Source organism: Eucalyptus grandis, chromosome 5 (genome assembly GCF_016545825.1).
Source record: "Eucalyptus grandis isolate ANBG69807.140 chromosome 5, ASM1654582v1, whole genome shotgun sequence".
Taxonomy (NCBI): domain Eukaryota; kingdom Viridiplantae; phylum Streptophyta; class Magnoliopsida; order Myrtales; family Myrtaceae; genus Eucalyptus; species Eucalyptus grandis.
In genome coordinates this window covers 40,291,976-40,309,054 of record NC_052616.1, presented here as the reverse complement: position 1 = coordinate 40,309,054, position 17,079 = coordinate 40,291,976, and the positions used below count along the sequence as shown (strand labels likewise).

The window sequence follows — 17,079 nt, the reverse complement described above, 5'->3', positions numbered from 1 at the left end:
GGAGAAAGAAAATGGAGCGAGAAGGTTCCTTCTAATTCTCACTCTTCTCTAATGTCCAATTCCCTGTTTAGCTATTTTTGGGCAGGACAAAGACCATCATATTGGATAGGCAAACATAATCTCTCAGCTTATAGCGACGAATCCAGCTGAGTAATGATAACAGGCAGCAATAAAACCACAGGTGTGTGTGTGATCTGCAGAGCCCTTGACACAATCTACGACTGCAAGAGTATTTGCCTTCTACTTAAGATTCATATGCAAAGTAAGCACCTGCATATGAGAGGGGGGGGGGGGGAGAACATTATTTCAAGTAAAGCAAACAAACAAGAAATCATCAGTAACTCCTCAAAAGATGCATGATGACAGTCAGTACCATTGTCATGTAACACTGTATGGGATATCACAACCATCATATAACTATGTTAACTGGAACAATACAAAATGCTACAAAACTCAATGGACAAGAATCAAAGAGATCTCATCAATGTTATTGCAGTAAGCTAGCCACCCTAAGCATGTATTACCTATTTATTTCAAGACCCACCGTCCCATACCTATTATATTACAATGCCCTGGCCGAGCCATCAAAATACCCAAAAACAATCGACCAACTTCAAGTGCTTTCTGCTGGGGTAAGATGCCCCAATTGTCCTCTTAGGTTATTTACGGTCTTTGCATTCCACCAAAACCTGCTGTGATCAGCGGGTTTGCTCTCATTCCTTCTACCATCAGTATCCTTTCTTTCTGACTGAACTTCCTGAACATCGGAGGAACCAGGATTCTCCGTCAAGAATTGCTCCCAGAAGACATCGTTAACCCCTGCTGGCACATTAGGAGCTGTGGCTACAGCTTGTTCTTTAGAGGAAACTGGCTCAGAAGCAACGGTCAAAGCTGGCTCGGAAGCAATGGTCAAAGCTGGCTCGGAAGTAGTAACCACGGCAGGCTCAAAAACAGTAGCAGCAGTGGGCTCAGAATTCATGTCAATTGTGGGTGATCTAGGCCGTGCATCAATATTAAACTGAATGCAGGATATAGCAGGGCTATCAGCACAACTAGTAGTCTCATCGAAGTCTAGGGTTGAGTTGCGCTGACCAAAGTTTTCACAATCATGCGCAATGTATTCCCAGATTGTGAGCGATGATTCCAATTGTTCATATAAATCCAATATCGATGGTAAGGATGAAGCTCCATCAATGTTTTCTCTTGTCAAAGTTTGGGGAGTCCCAGCATGATTGTCTTCACCATGTCCCTCATCATGGTAGTAACCAATTCGAGGCAATCTCCTCTTCTTATCATTAAACTCCGACTCAATCAACATATTAAGGGCAAGACCAGGTTTCTGCAGAACATTACCCAAGTTAGACACCATATTCTTCTGTCGATCTTCCATTTTCAAAAGCCGTGCCTTCAAATTCTGCATCTGCACTTCAAAGCCTTTCCTCTCTTCTTCATGCACCTGTAGCTCCAACTGAAGAGATTCCTTGTCGCCTTTAAGCCTTTCTACCTCTTCCTTCAGTCCTTGTCTCTCTGCATCAGTTAAAGGAGAAGAACTTCCCTGATTTTGGAGATTCTGAAGGGAATGGCTGTGGACTGGTTTCCGCCGATGGATGTTCTTCAGAAGCTGCGGCTGACCTCTTACGAAATCGTCGTTCGCAAATTCCCATCGTTCTGGGTCAATTTTCCTAAAACCCTGTCCAAAAGTGAAATGTACATTTATCGCAAGTTATACGTTTGCATGATCACTTCCTAGAAAGCCAAATCACATCAGAAGACAGAGAGCAAGCAGAAGCGCAAGTAGAAAGGTCTCAGCTCACATATGTGTTTAGCTGTCTAATAAAGCTGGAAAAATTGTTGTGCTTGAAGTATTTCGGCAGCAAATCCCGTGCAAACTCTGGTGGATTCCACACAACAAAGCTCTTGCTGCTTTGACTCCACGAAACCACCGGGTCGGTGGAGGCAGCATCGACCATCTCGTACGTCTTCAACAGGAAAGGCGGCAGAGAATTCGAGCCACTCGGCGATTCGTCCATCTCAAAATTCGCCAACACTCTCTCGAAATCAGAACTACCCAACAATCAAAGCTTCCAAACAAAACCCCCACCTTCTGCTCTTCCACCCAAACTCTCAATCAATCACACTATCATGCACAAGAACACAAACCCGACAACGAATCCGCACCTGGGAATCTCTAATTTAACTTTCAATCGGAAAACCCCCAGATAAACGCCACTCCAAGGGACCACATCGCCGTCAAGCAAAACAAAATGAAATGCTCAAATTCCCAAACAACCAAAACCCCACAACAAATCAGCTTGAAGGAGCCCCAAACATTGCCCCCTTCTCCTAAAATACCAGCACCGCCACCAATCGCAAACGAATGGAGCCGACGATGCCACGCGCAAAGCGAAACCCCAGATTCAATGCGAGCGAGACCCTTTCTCGAAGCACACGCAATTACGTCAAAGATTGGATCAGGGTCTTCCAAGAAAACTCAGAAACACCCCCCTCCCGTCCGAAGCTCCTGGAAAGAACACCCCTTTCGCGAAACCCACAAGAAATTGCAGCCACAGAAACTCCCAACAGTACCCCTGTATTCACGTACACACACACACACCCTGTTTAACGATACATCGAAGGAATACACGCGGAAGAAACAGTTCTTTTTCTGTTATCGGTTGAAAAATCAAACCCTTTCGACATGGGTCGATGAAGTCACGGCGAGGTGCCCACAATTCAACCGAAAAAAAAAGAAAAGATTTTGACAAGAACCCATTTCTTTAAAAGCGAAAAGGAAAACGACGGGGCAAAAGACTTGCCGCAAAAGCAAAGAGAAAAACCATCATCAGCTCCAAGAAATCGAAATTCTTGAACAGGGCAAAGGGGACCTTTCACATCCGCAGATGTTTCTTCACGCCCACGGACGGAGAAACAACGGCGAAGCTGCGGAGAGACGATGTGGGGAGGAGAGAGAAGATGGTGGAGAATCGACTGAGTGCGCGTCCGCTCGTTTTTTTTTTTTTTTTTAAATTAATTAATTTATTTATTTATTTATTTCTTCTTTGGACGTTTTCCCCCTTTTTTAAAAATTTGATAATCTTGGGATTCTGTTTTATTTATGGAACAAACCGGGCGTAGATTTCTTCTACCTTTTCTGGGGTTTCTTTTCAAGGAGAGCAATCAATTTGTAGACGATTTTGGGTGAGCGTACTTAGGGAGGCTTTGGTGTACACCTCAACGGCATAGTAATTAATAACAAAGGAAATTTTTTAGAGAGTGCCGTACTTTAAATATATTTAGATAAAAAAAATTTGTGTAGCTTTGTGAATTGCTAATTAGGCATACTTAAGAAAAGATTGTGTAGGAAATTGCCAAAAAACCGCTCATTTACAAATTTTATTTTACACTCGATTGCTTACGGTATTTGTTTTTTCTCACTCAAGATGTGAATCTAAAATTATCACCTTTACGCATGTTCTCATGATAATGTTCTTTTTAGTTTACTAGAAGGCACACTTCAAGGATTTAAATAGAGGTGAGTGTTAAATCTCCAAACCGGCATGGACCGATTGGTTCAAGGTCGGTTTTAGGGGAAGCTTGTTCGGTTCCCCACTTCACGAACCTAGATTCAACCTTGGACCAATTTTGATTCTTGCTTTCAAGGTTGGAATTGCATGGTTCTACCTAGGAATCGCTTCAACTTGTCCCATTTTCATGTTAAACCAATTTTGAATCTTCTTATAGAAAAAATAAAAATAAAAAACCTTTCCATTAATCAAGAAATAAACAAGGGTAATAAATAATGACATAATCACTTGGCCAAGAAATACTTTGTGGAAATGGTGCAATTTTTTATGTTTTATTATAAGAATTTTTTTCCCAAAATATAAGATAGAACCGTTTTCGAGTAAAATTGGCTTAGTTTGTTTTCTGATTTTGATATTTTGAAATTGAGCATCACATGATTAGTTTTCGGTTCTAAGCAAGGAATCAATCCACCTTAAAACCAATGACCTTAAGTAAGATAATAAGCATGTGCAGATGGAAGCAAAACCGGATGGAAATTAGTGAAGTGCTTTAAGGATTGCAAGTATGGCATAATTACCGCAATAGAGAATTACCAACTTCTTAAGGTCAAAACTGAGGGAGGTCAATTTATTTATTTTTTAACTTATGACACATCATTGAAAAAGCCAACTAGCGATTGACAATGGAGTCGCCATATATTTATCGAACGTGAATTGATCATCTGTACTCGATCTCAAGCCACAACCTTAAAGTAATCGACAAAATCTCATCAGATGGAGATCAAGATAAAAACAAAGAGGCATTGACTAATCTGCCTTGCTTCGTCACGTCGGCCAATATAAATTATTGAGGGGTATGATTTTGTTGTGTATATCCTGTTTTGATTGTGATGTTTAGGTGGGATTGAAGCAGACAGAGCCATCCTATTTACATTATTATGTTCCTCTCCTTGTCAAAGCGATAAAAAGAAAAAAGAAAAAAGAAAAAAGTTCATAAAAAGGAAATCGGTTTTCTATGGTTCACGTAATTATAAAATTTCTAAATATTGATTTTGCATTATTCATCACCATCACCATCACCATCATGATGATCTATACCATTAGATAAAAATGAACAGATTTTTTTTTTTTTTTTACTTTTCAAGAAAGATTAATATCGCAAAAAAATTTAAATTATGCTCACTATGATGTTACAAATCTTAAACCTTCCCATTGTAAAGCAAGTATCCCAAACTTTTTTTTTTGTGTTATAAAAAATCTAAAAGATATATATTAGTGTGGCAAATATACTTTGAATGTAATTGAAACATAAGATATGTATGGATTTTTTGTGACATCAAAAAAATTTCGGGTAAAATTAGAGGTATTTATTTCACAATTGATATAATTTGAGATTTTTGTGATATTTATCCTTTCAAGAGTGTAAATTATATTTCTCTATATTGGGTCAATAATTTATTTTTATTCTTTACCAAAAAAAATTAAATTTTTATTAGTTAATAATTGAATGGACATAGTGATGGTGGAACGCTCACCGAAAGGTGTTAGCCGTGGTTAACATCTGTACGATAATAATCACGACTAATTGAATAAAAAAGAGGATGGAGATAGAACATAAAGATGTTCGTCCGACATGAGGATTCTTAAGAGTACTTTACCCTCTAGGGGAGTGTGACGTATGCGCTTATGTGTCGCGGAGTTTTGGCGCTAGTGCGCTTGATTTTTGACCAAGAAAGATGACAGCAATCATAATAATAATAATAATAATAAGTGAACGTATTTTTTCAACATGCTCTCTACACGTGGAGTGGAAGAAGCTGCTGCTCTGCTTTTGTTCATGGCAAGGCTCCGAAAACCTCTCGAGAAATGCTTTTCAGAGGGGAATTATTCTATGTTTAGTCCTCCCATGAGGCTGCTCAAGGCTTGCTGTTCCATGCTTATTCTGTTGCTTGGTAGGTCCTCTTGATGAAGGCGAATCATGGTGCATAATGAGATTGCTTTGAACGCTGCTGGCAGGTGCAGACCTCTTCCTAAGACCAAGCATGGTGTTTGGCAATGCGGTTTTCCACCTGAGATAACTTCTTCACCTTTCTGGAGATCGGCCTGTTCATTTTTTTTTTTTGGTAACCAAGGACTTCACCACGGACCCCCTGTGCCTTGGGTTTCGATATTTGTGAGCTCCTAAGGGCTGGGCCCCTTTTATCTTAGAGGAAGCCAAGAACTCCGCTAGGGCCTTCCTTCAATCAGGTGCGGGTTCCAGCTGCGAAACTGCGATAAGGGAGGACTTTCAACCAACTAATTCACCCTGGAATGGATTCGGAGTATGTTCATTGGTTGCCTGTGAAATAGATAAAATAGTGGTTTTCTTATTCCACATAAGAAAGTTGGAAGTATATGAACCACTATATAAATATAGATGTTTGTGAGCTAAATCCCATAATACCCGCATGTGAGTGCACGAGTACTTGGCATGCTCGCAAATGATAATTAGCACTAATTCTCATTTGTTATTATTTTTGTTTCGTGCGGTTTTTGCTAATCTTTATTAGTCATGTCATAATATTTAATACAACCTTTCCAATTGTTTTATACGAGAGTTCCTAAAAAATGTATTAGAATTGTTATTTTGGTATTCTTAATCGATATTTTTTGTGGGGGCAAATAATCTCTTAAAAAGACTGTCATTACCCCTCAAAATCTGATTACATTTCTTTTCAATCTGAAGCAATTCTTCCCAAAACTACCTTGCTGCTATAACTGCCTGAAATGCTCCAGTAATTTTGCCATGGCTGAGGGCATGGGTCCAAGCAGATACCCATTAGGATCAGGATGGCTATCTGAAAGGGTCTGCTGATCATAATTTACCCAGCTGAGACTCGTTATCTAAATGATTGCAGCAAATTAGTGGAAGGGTTCCAACATGTGAAGGCGGTGGATGTTGATACCAAGGTTGTCCCCTTAACATTGAGGGAGAGAGGGAGGGGAGGGAGGGAGAGAGGGGGAGAGCGGTTGTCATTGTCAACATAGAGAGCAGCAACTGCAAAGAGGAATGGCAACGGCTTCCGATCTCTCTCCAGGTCACATCAATTCAACAGAGAGAGCAGCAACTGCCAAGAGTAATGGCAACAGCTTTCGATCTCTCTCAGATCACATCAATGACTATATTTAGGAGTGTCGACAATCAAACCGGATTGAAAATTTCGAATTTTTCAATCTGATTCTTATTCAGTTTTTTCTTTCATTAAAAATCGAAACTTTTTTATCCGGTTCAATTAACCAAATCAAATTAATAAAATCTTTTAAAAAATTTCATTTTATTTATTCTTTTATTCTTTTATTTTCAATTTACGTATTTTTCTTCTTCATTGCCGTCGCCGAGGCTACGGTGGCGCCCAATGATCGGCTTGGAAAAGGCCGAGCTCGTTCGACGCCGACGAGCACGAGCCTCACTAGATCCGCCCACTTGGGGGTGGGGGTGGGGCTCAAGCCTCACTGGAGGTTGCTAGATGTCAATGAGGCTCTAGTGACCTCGCGTCGACATCTGGTGACCTTTGGCGAGGCTCAAGCCTTGCCTAGCTCAGCAAATCTAGCGAGACTTGAGTTCGTTGGCACCAAGCGAGCTTAACCTCCTTAGTAGGCTAAGGTTAGCGAGGCTTGACCTCGCCGAAAATGAGAGGTCGAGCCTCACGGAGTATCATCGGCATGTGGCGAGGATTTAGCTTTGCTCGACCGGTCGATGACTGCCACCATGGCTAGTGATTGGACAATGAAGAAGAAAAAGAAATAAAAGGAAAAATAAAGAAAAATGATAAAAATAATTTAAAATTTGATTTTTAAAAAAAATAAAAAAATTTATTGAGACAAATGCATGTAGGAAAAAAAAAAGAAAGAAAAGTAAAAATCGAACTGAACTAAAATGAGATTTCAGTTCAAATTGAATTTCGATTCGGTTTGATTTTTTCTTTTGAAAAATCAAATCGAACTGAATCATTTACACCCTTAGCTATATCACCATAATTAAAATGTATTACCGACTAAACGACTCGGGTGCACAAATTGAAAAGTTTAATCATTCACGCCCACCTAAAATTAGTCGAACGAAGCGACCTCCTTCTGACACATGAACAGTACATAAGGAGAAAGGACCGTCACGGGAGTTGTACGATTATCTGTCGGCACGCAATGAACAATAGATCCAAGAGAAATTATGAACAGAAAAGTGGCTTGACCCATTTAGAAAATATTTTGGACTCGATACAAGATGGAATTTTCATAGGAGGATCTTGCATATGCAAATCATTGATAGGACTCACATCGAAAATAATGTAATAACTAGGAAGAGGACCCGACTGTTGGAGCAAACGATGAAGAAATATTAGCAAAAATAAATATATATTATATGTATATTTACAGAAGTTAATGAATTATTATTCTAGTCTAAAGTCTTGTGTCATCTTTGCTTTCTAATTTTAGAATTGTCATAGTATTGTGTACCTGTTATGCTAATATTCTTTTATGGGTTGAGAAAATACCATGTGCATAAAGAATTAAACATATTACGGCCATGGTATTTTATTTGGTGAGATACTGGGGGCAAAAAGGCATTATTTAATGTGACAGTGTACATACATTATTAAGTTAAAGTATCATTTTGTCTCATTTTTTTCAAGTTAATAACCGAAATTAGGGACGCTATTGTCATCTTAAGCGTTGAACCTATACTTTTAACGGTCGGTAACCTTCTTTATATACCTACATACAACTGTCTATTGGTAAACCTCTCTATATATTTTGAAGATGACAAGATATTTTATGTAATTAATATGTGTATTTGAGTGTGCAAACAAAATATCCTCTAAATACACAAATTCATATGTAGATGATGTCAAAAATAGGAATTCTATGCTTGTGAAGAGCTTTCTGGTGAATAAGCGAGTAGGATTGTTAAGATACTAGAATGGACAAAATGGACAGAGAATAATTTGGATACTATAAATACGCCAGTGATATGCTTGGAATGACTTTTATGTGGCAGGTGACTAAATTGGGATTTTGCAAAATCGCCAAGTCTAAATGTTCCGCCTAATCAAAGAAGTTCATGTTACTAATGAGAGGGACCATATTTCACATACCTGGAATGAAATCGTTTAGATTTTAATTCAATTTTTTAATATAGTATTAATTGTCCTAAAGGGAAAGATGAGAGATTTATGCAATACACTATAATTATTTCATTTTTTTTTTTTAATTTGGAAGGTATATTATTCATTTATAACTTGTCAATCAGCTTAATTATAGTAAATTAGGATTATTTTTTTATCCATAGTTATACACGCGATCAATGGATTTACTCTAATTTATGTATGTGTTTTTTTTATTTCCTTTTATTTATTTATTTATTTATTTATTTGTAAAAGTTTGAAGTTGAAGTCAAAAGTCATGATCATGTTTAACATGAGTGTGGGCATCCCTTCAGATTTTCATACGAGCTACTCTTACCACATTTGTAAAAACCACGATCATTTCTATCATAATGTCTTTATAATATAAAATTTACTATTCTGAGGAGAGCTCTTACTTAAAACCTTTGCTTTAATGAGCTTGGGATGTCGAATCATTTTTAACCATGGCTTTTAATTATCTCGGAAAATGGGATCCATAAGCATTTTATATTTAATTGGGCATTAAAAGACTATGCACCATAAAAAAGTGCCCTGCCTATCATTCCTCTCCATGCTATTCTTTTGCATCGCAATATACTTATAATAGTGCTTAAATCATATCAATTGTCAATATCATTGAAGTAATCAAATTAAAGGACATGACATTGATTTATGTTTTTTTCTTTTTTCCTGTTTTGGTCGCAATATTGCTTTATGTTAGAATGCGGCTTCCTTGATAAAAAATGATTAATATCCTGAAAAATCTCAAATTAGTACATATATGATACATTTACCCAAAACTAATTTTTTGATTATGAAAAACCCTAAACTGGTACATTTATGACAAATTTATCCCAAATTACCACAAAAAACTCCCAAACTAGTATCCTTGTGACAAATTTACTAAAAACTAATTTGTTTGATTCCCAAAAACCCAAAACTAGTACATTTGTGATAAATATACCTTTCGTTAAATTGGATTAATTCCAACAAAAAGTACAAAACTTGTATAACCGTGATAAACGGAGGATAAAATTTCAAATCGGTACACTAATAAACCATCACGTGTCATCCAACTTAGTAATTTGATAATAAAATTTAATAGAAATTAATATAAGGTAAATTTGTTATAAGTGTACCGGTTTGAGGTAAATTTGTTAAATGGTTAACACTCTAAAAAACCCAAAACTGGTAGACATGTGACAAATTTACCAAAAACTATTTTTTTTACCACAAAAAACCCCAAGCGGTATATCTTTGACAAATTTACCCCAAACTGGTAAACTTGTGACAAATTTACCCTTTATTAGTTTTTGTTAAATTTTACTGTAAAATTATTAAGTTAAATGACGCGTGACAATTGGTAGTATATCAATTTGAGATTTTACGCTCCATTTGTCATCATTACAATTTTGTGATTTTTTGGTGGTATTAATCTAATTTAGCAGACGATATATTAGTTACAAATTTACCGATTCGAGTTTTTGTGGTTGAATAAATTAGTTTATGGTAAATTTGTCATAAATGTACTAGTTTAGGGTTTTTTTTATAGTCAGTCGGGGTAAATTTGTCACATGATACCGGGCCAGTTTGGGGTTTCTCATGGTTAAAAAAATAGTTTGAGATAAATTTGTCACAAGTGTACCAGTTTGGGGTTTTTCAAGATATTAACCATTTGATAAAGGTATACCAGCTTGGGGTTTTTGGTGGTCAAAAAGTTCATTTGGAGTAAATTTGTTACAAGTATACCAGTTTGAGCTTTTTGAGGGTATTAACCCTAATGAAAATAAATTAATTCAGTAGCCCAAACATTTCCAACCTATGATGACTTTGAGAGGAATATGAAGTCACACACAAATTCAATTTTGAAGAGCTGTTAAGTAAGTTATATTGTACATTCGATCTATTGTTAAGTAAGAATTCTATTGTAAATTGAACTTAAATCAATTGCCCAGTTTCCTTTGTTATAGGAAAATTTAATGGACAAAATAATGAACCACGTTGAATGCTCAAGAAAATTGCACGAATCGCATGCTAAAATAGATATAAAAATAATTCTACTTTATTGTTTACGGACTATACCTTAATGGAAAATTTTAATCGGTATCACAACTTTACGTGCTAAACATAACATAGTCATCTTGGTTTTCATAGACATTGCAATATTAATCGGTATCTAAATCATGGTTAAGATAATTATATCCACAACGATAAATAACCTTACTATTGTTTTAGCCATCTTACAGAAGATGACAGCTGGAAAAGATTATCCCACAACTGCTCATACTGAATTTGACACTCACATCCAAGTATAAGTTCATGCATTTCTCTCTATTATCTCTACACTAACCGATATCACAACTTCACTTGTTTGCTATTGTCTTAGATTACTTTCTCTTTGATTATGGCAGTAAGACAGACAAGAGGGCATCAAAGAAGTGAGATGAAACAAATTGAAAATGAGAATCGGAGATCTATTGCATTTTCAAAGCGTAGATCTAGTATCTACAAAAAGCAAGCGAGCTTGTGACCCTCTATGGGGCGGAGGAGGGATTTGTAGTATTCTCTCCTTCCGGAAAACCCTTTTCTTTTGCTAATCCATCCATCGATATAGTCGCCAATAAATTCCTCAGCAAAACCCTCCGCCCGATGATAGGTCTCGTGCTTTGGTGGAGTCCTATCGTCAAGTCCAGTTTAATGAGCTCAACCAGCCGCATGAGGAGCTCATTAATCAAATCGAAGCTGAGAAGGCAGAAGGGAAAGTGTGGAAGCGACTGACCGAAGCAAAAGGTGACGTGGCATGGTGGAAAGCTTGAAGAGCTCAACCGGGAAGAGCTTTACCAAATGAAGGTGAGAATGGAGGACCTTCAACGGAGCTTGTGCAGGTCGATTAATCAACAGAATCAAGGAGAGGCATCCGCATCCTTTCAAGGATAGAAGTAAGAGAAATAGCCCCTTTGGTGACAATTGCATTATAGGATGGACTAGCTTGAGTGATGACGTAAATTTGTTTCGTATGTGCTTATTTATGATTCTAATTGGTATCTTTCATAGACAGAAAATTATGGATGGCGTTTCATGTCTTCAACCCATTTTCATATGCTAATATTAATGAGACGAACAAAGAATGTGGCAAAGTTTAAGCATTATTGAGAGCAGTTCGATAAATTTGTCTTAAAGTAGTTCGAAGCAATCATATCTTCGAACACTTTCGGACACTAATTTAGACTTTTATCAATTATAAGTCATCTCAATGTGAAACCCCTTTGATTGAGGTATATTATCACGTTCCTCATGTGAGTTTGTTTTGGAAAATGACAGAAAAAAGGAAATGAAAGTTCCATTTTGTTTGATTTTACTACTAATGGCTCTACCACAAATGCCCTTGTTTATATTTGTTGCCTTCTTCTAGATCGAGAGCATGGGCCTTCTATGATTTACGATGGACCATTTACCAGGGGAAGATTGTACCTACGTATCTTATTTCTATAAAAAGTGCCTCAGCGGATAAACAATTAATTCAGACCATGTTTGTAAACAAAACCTCTATTTTCTTCATGTATTATTACTGCCTAAAAGACGCTTATACTATTGGTTTGGTTGTATATCATATTTATTTATTTATTTGGATAATTAACTCATCCTTCTTCAAATAGGTAAACTATCAAATTTTACAGTACATGGACAAATGGGTAAATTTACATTGACCCGTATTTACATCCTCAATATGAAAACAATATTGTTTATTGTAGAGAAATCAATGTGAAGTTTGTACAAAGCATGGGGACAACAACATTTGTCGTATATATTTTGTAAAATCACCGTCACGATTGACATCTCAAAATGATCATTTATTACTCAATTTTGTCGCTTGTTTCATAAATGCCTCAACTACTAACTATAGCAATACATTATTCGTAGTTAAAGAGTAGAAGCAAGATCATGATAGTTGTTATTTTATCCTATCATGTCTTTTCATCATGGCAGATAAAAATGATCACATTTAAACTTAGTAAGCTTGCTTGTGAATATGCCAATCATACCATTTATAGTGTTTAAATTTTGTATTAAAAGATGTTGCATCATAGAAAAGCGCACTGCTAATCTTTCCTCTTTACATTTGCTCTTTTGTACGGTATTTACATTTTTTTAGTGCTTAAATCAACTGTTAGATATCGATGGAGAAATCCAATAAGACATTATAATTTGTTAGAATATGATTTGTTCTCTGACGAAATTAGGTACCTAGTGTAACTTCACTGAAATATTTTCAATCTATGATGATCCAATTATCTTTGACTTTGAGAGCAATACGAAGTTGCACAAATATTCATTTTCGTATCTAACAATCTATTACCATACTATATCAGGTTAATAGCATGGTCTTAAAGAGTAATTTGTAATATTTTGCCCAGTCTACGAATGGGATTAGCTTTCATGCTCATGCCAACGACGGGCAATTGTTTTATGCGAAAGCATTGTTTCTCATTTATTGTTGTAACTTTGTACGGAAAAAATTAAAAAGGACATGCAATTATGTAACGTAAAGTTAGTGGAGTTGTAGTGACAAGTGCAAACACTTGTAATTGGGAATAATTGTCCAAAAAAAAAAATCATAAATCTAGTACATGGTGGCAATTCAGTCATAAAGTTTTCAATTTAACAATATAATCCTACATTTTCGAAGATTTGGCAATATAGCCATATCAGTCAATTGTGGTGTGAAAATCATTGTTGTCACAATCTAATTAGTGTTGGTCATCCTATATAGCATGGCGATGCAAACGAGAACGATTTTAGCAAAATTTTAAACATTTTCAAAGTTTTTTACCTTTCTTTTCTTTTTATCTTTTTTTTTTTTTTTTTGCTTCTTTCGATTGATCACTGACTTCCATCTCAATGATTGCCAGCCAATATTGACTATAAGGACTATATTGATAAATCATCCAAAGGTTTAAGATTAATCAATCAAATTAAAAAAAAAAATAGTATTGAATTAGCCGTCAACAAAGCTAATTTTTCCAAAAGTAAAATCTAAAAATGAAAAAGAAAATATACTGCCCTATAAATAAAAATGGAATACCCACAAATTATAGGAAAAATACAAAAAAAGTCATACACATTTCTATTGGACCAAAGTTTAGTCTAAATAGTTTGCTTTTGTGCTAATTAAATCTATCCAATCAATTTTAATTAGAAACCGCTAATATGGACACTGTAGCCATCTTACATGGAGTGAACGAAGCTGACATAAATTTTTAATTTTTTTTTTCTAAGTTATTTTATTTTGTTTTAGTTTTTCTTTTATTTCATTTTTTTTTTCCAAGTGTGGCCCGATGAGGGCCAATGACCCTGCCTGGTCTAGGCAAAGGCCACAAGCTATGCTTGTGGTAGTGCAGGGCTTGTGGCACCTTCACATGCCCCTCACCTAGATCTTGGCGAGGGCCATGATGCCTTCACCCCAACCAAGCGGGGCCAAGTCGTGTAGATCTTTGCTGGCCAATAGGTGAGGGTGTCAATCATCACCTAGATTTGGGTGAGGGCACCATGCCCTTGCTTATGGCAAGTGATTTGTTGGCAACCTCACTGGGCCATAGTTGGAAAAAAAAAGAAAAAAGAATAAGAATAAGAAAAGAAAAAGGAAAAAAAATAAAAGACTCTGTAAAATTTAAAAATTGTCTACATCAACGCTAATAATACTACTTCTAACCATAGTAATGTGTGATCATATGGTATTCTCTAACATATACATGTATTTTTGGAACTATTTCTTATACAAATTTGATGTTGAAGTGACCATCGAAAAAGTTGCTAAATTAATGGCATGGGTAGAACGATCATGTTTAACTCAAGTGAGGGTGGGCACGTCATTAGATTTTTCTACGAGCTACTCTTCCCATATTTTGTGAAAGTTGCAATCATGTTGATCGTAATGTCTTCATAATAAATTTTGCTAAACCATCTAAGCATAGCTCTCATTGAAAATCTAGTTATTAGAAAGCAAAATGAAAGGAGAAAGCCACAAAGATCGAATGAAAGAAGAAAAAGAGAGGCCGACAATTTATTGACGCTTGGCACAATTATGTGAAGTGAAAGCCTGTTTAATGAGTTGTGGATGTCGAATCTTATTTCCAACCATGGCTTTTAATTATCTCGGAAAATGGGATCCATAAGCATTTATATGTAAGTTTGAAAAGATAGAAAAGTGCACTACCAATTTTTCTCTCCATATTTATCTTTTGCATTGCTATATCCTTATTATAGTACTTAAATCAATCGTCAAACACCATTCAAGAATGCGACTTTCTTACAAAAATAAATTTATTTGATAACTGAAACATCTCCAACATATGATAATCCAATTATCTTTGACTTTGAGAGGTATACGAAGTTGCACAAATATTCATTTTGGCATTTCTTATAGATTGAACTTAAATCAATTGCATAATCTCCTTTGCTCTGAACCTTATGAAAATTAATGGACGAAATAATGAACAACATTGAATGCCCGAGAAAATTACTTGGAAAGAAGGCTAATATAGAAAAAAAAAATCTACATTCTTGTTTTTGGCAACATACCTTTATGCATACATAATGTACTTGTCTCAATTTTCATTGACGTACTAGTAATTAGTATGTAAATCATGATCAAGACACTCATATCCACAATGATAAATAACCTTACTATTATGTTATCCATCTTATAGAAGGGTGATAACCCAAAAGAGATTGTCCCCCAATTACTCATACTAAATTTGACATTCATATTCATGTATAAATACATGCATTTTCTCTCTAGTATCTGCGTGTTAACCAATATCACAACTTTACTCGTTTGCTCCTTGTTTTAGATAACTTTCTTTGACTATGGCAGGAAGACAGACAAGGGGAGTCCAAGAACTGAGATGAAACAAATTGCAAATGAGAATAGCAGGCTTATTGCATTTTCAAAAACGTAAATCTAGTATCAACAAAAAGGCCATTGACCTTGTGACCCTCTGTGAGGTGGAGGTGTTATTTGTAGCATTCTCTCCTTCCGGAACTCCCTTTTCTTTTGCTCATCCATCCATTGATATAGTCGCCAATCGGTTCCTCAACCAAAACCCGTGGCCCAATAATAGATCTCATGCTTTGGTTGAGTCCTTACGTTAGGTCCAGCAATGAGCTCAACCAACGGCATGATGGGCTCTACAATCAAGTCAAAGCACAGAAAGCACAAAGCAAAGCGTTGAAGCGACTGACCGAAGGAAAAAAGCGATGGGGCATGGTGGGAAGTTCCCATCGATGAGCTCAACCGAGAAGAACTATCCCAAATGAAGGGGCGAATGGAGGATCTTCAGCGGAGCTTGCAGAGAGGTCGATCGATCAACAGATTCGAGGAGAGGCATCCGGATACTTTCAGGGACAGAAGTAAGAGAAATAATTTTTGGCGACAAACTTGCATTATAGGACTACTTCAAATTTTCATCCTCCCCGAGATATAAAAATAAGGATGGACTAGTTTGAGAGATCATGTTAATTTTTTTTTTTATATGTGCATAACGATGATGATTGGTAACTTTCATAGACAAGAGATTATGGATGGTGTTTCATGTCTTAAACCCATTTTCATCGCTATTTTCTTTTTCATACGCTATTGCTTAACGTTAATTAGACTAATAAAGCACGTGACAAATTTAACGTATAGCGAGAGCAACTTAATAAATTTATTGGAACAATCGTATATAGGAACACTTGAGGACAATAATTTGACTTTTGTTGATTAAAAGTGATCCCAATTGAAACCCCTCAGATTGCTTGGCACTTACATGAGGTATATTATGCATCCCTCATGTGAGTTTGTTTTTAAAATGACATAAAAACAAAAAGTTGGAATTTTTTTTTTTTTTTTTTTGGTTTTATAACAAATGTCTTTATTGGAAATACTCTCATTTATAGTTGTCGCCTTCTTCTATATTGAGAGCGTAGGCCTTCTATGAATTCTTGATAGACCATTGTTGATACCTGAACTTTTGTCAATAAGCTAACTACCTATTTTCATAAGAAAATAAAATATATATATAGGCTATTATTGTAAACTAGATCGGGTTTGTCTCACACAACCCAAGACCATTAGGTTCAGCCCTAAGCATAATTCCTCGAGGCTCGCTAGTCGTCTCGGAGGAGTACAGAAATGGCGAAACTGTGGTCAAGACTCACTTGCTAGCTGTGATTCCAATCATTGGAGATAAGCCAAGCTCCCATCATCGATCTAATTGCCAGTTGTAGCTCAGTTTTGGTCATTGACTAGGGAACGCTGATGCCCTGTCCTACTCTATTTTGATGAAGGGAGAAACTGAGATGTCATCAACATCTCCGTTAGAATCGGAATTGATTTACTCAAGCGCACCTTC

At 36.3% G+C, this 17,079-nt stretch overlaps 1 protein-coding gene across 1 annotated transcript; it reads right to left on the bottom strand.

Annotated features, from left to right (window-relative positions):
- Positions 1-474: 474 nt before the first annotated feature.
- On the bottom strand, positions 475-3,010 carry LOC120293524 (heat stress transcription factor A-4c-like). The gene is made up of 3 exons (XM_039313123.1): positions 2,886-3,010; positions 1,815-2,588; positions 475-1,690 (listed from the first exon to the last, which is right to left on the bottom strand). The coding sequence occupies exons 2-3, from the start codon at positions 2,028-2,030 to the stop codon at positions 614-616; spliced, it is 1,293 nt and encodes a 430-aa protein (XP_039169057.1). The 5' UTR covers positions 2,031-2,588; positions 2,886-3,010; the 3' UTR covers positions 475-613.
- Between the last annotated feature and the right edge of the window lie 14,069 nt (positions 3,011-17,079).

Coding starts and splice junctions, on each gene's coding strand:
- LOC120293524 (XM_039313123.1), bottom strand. CDS start 2,030: ATGGACGAATCGCCGAGTGGCTCGAATTCTCTGCCGCCTTTCCTGTTG. Junction 1,691..1,814: donor TTAGACAGCTAAACACATAT/GTGAGCTGAGAC, acceptor ACTTTTGGACAG/GGTTTTAGGAAAATTGACCC.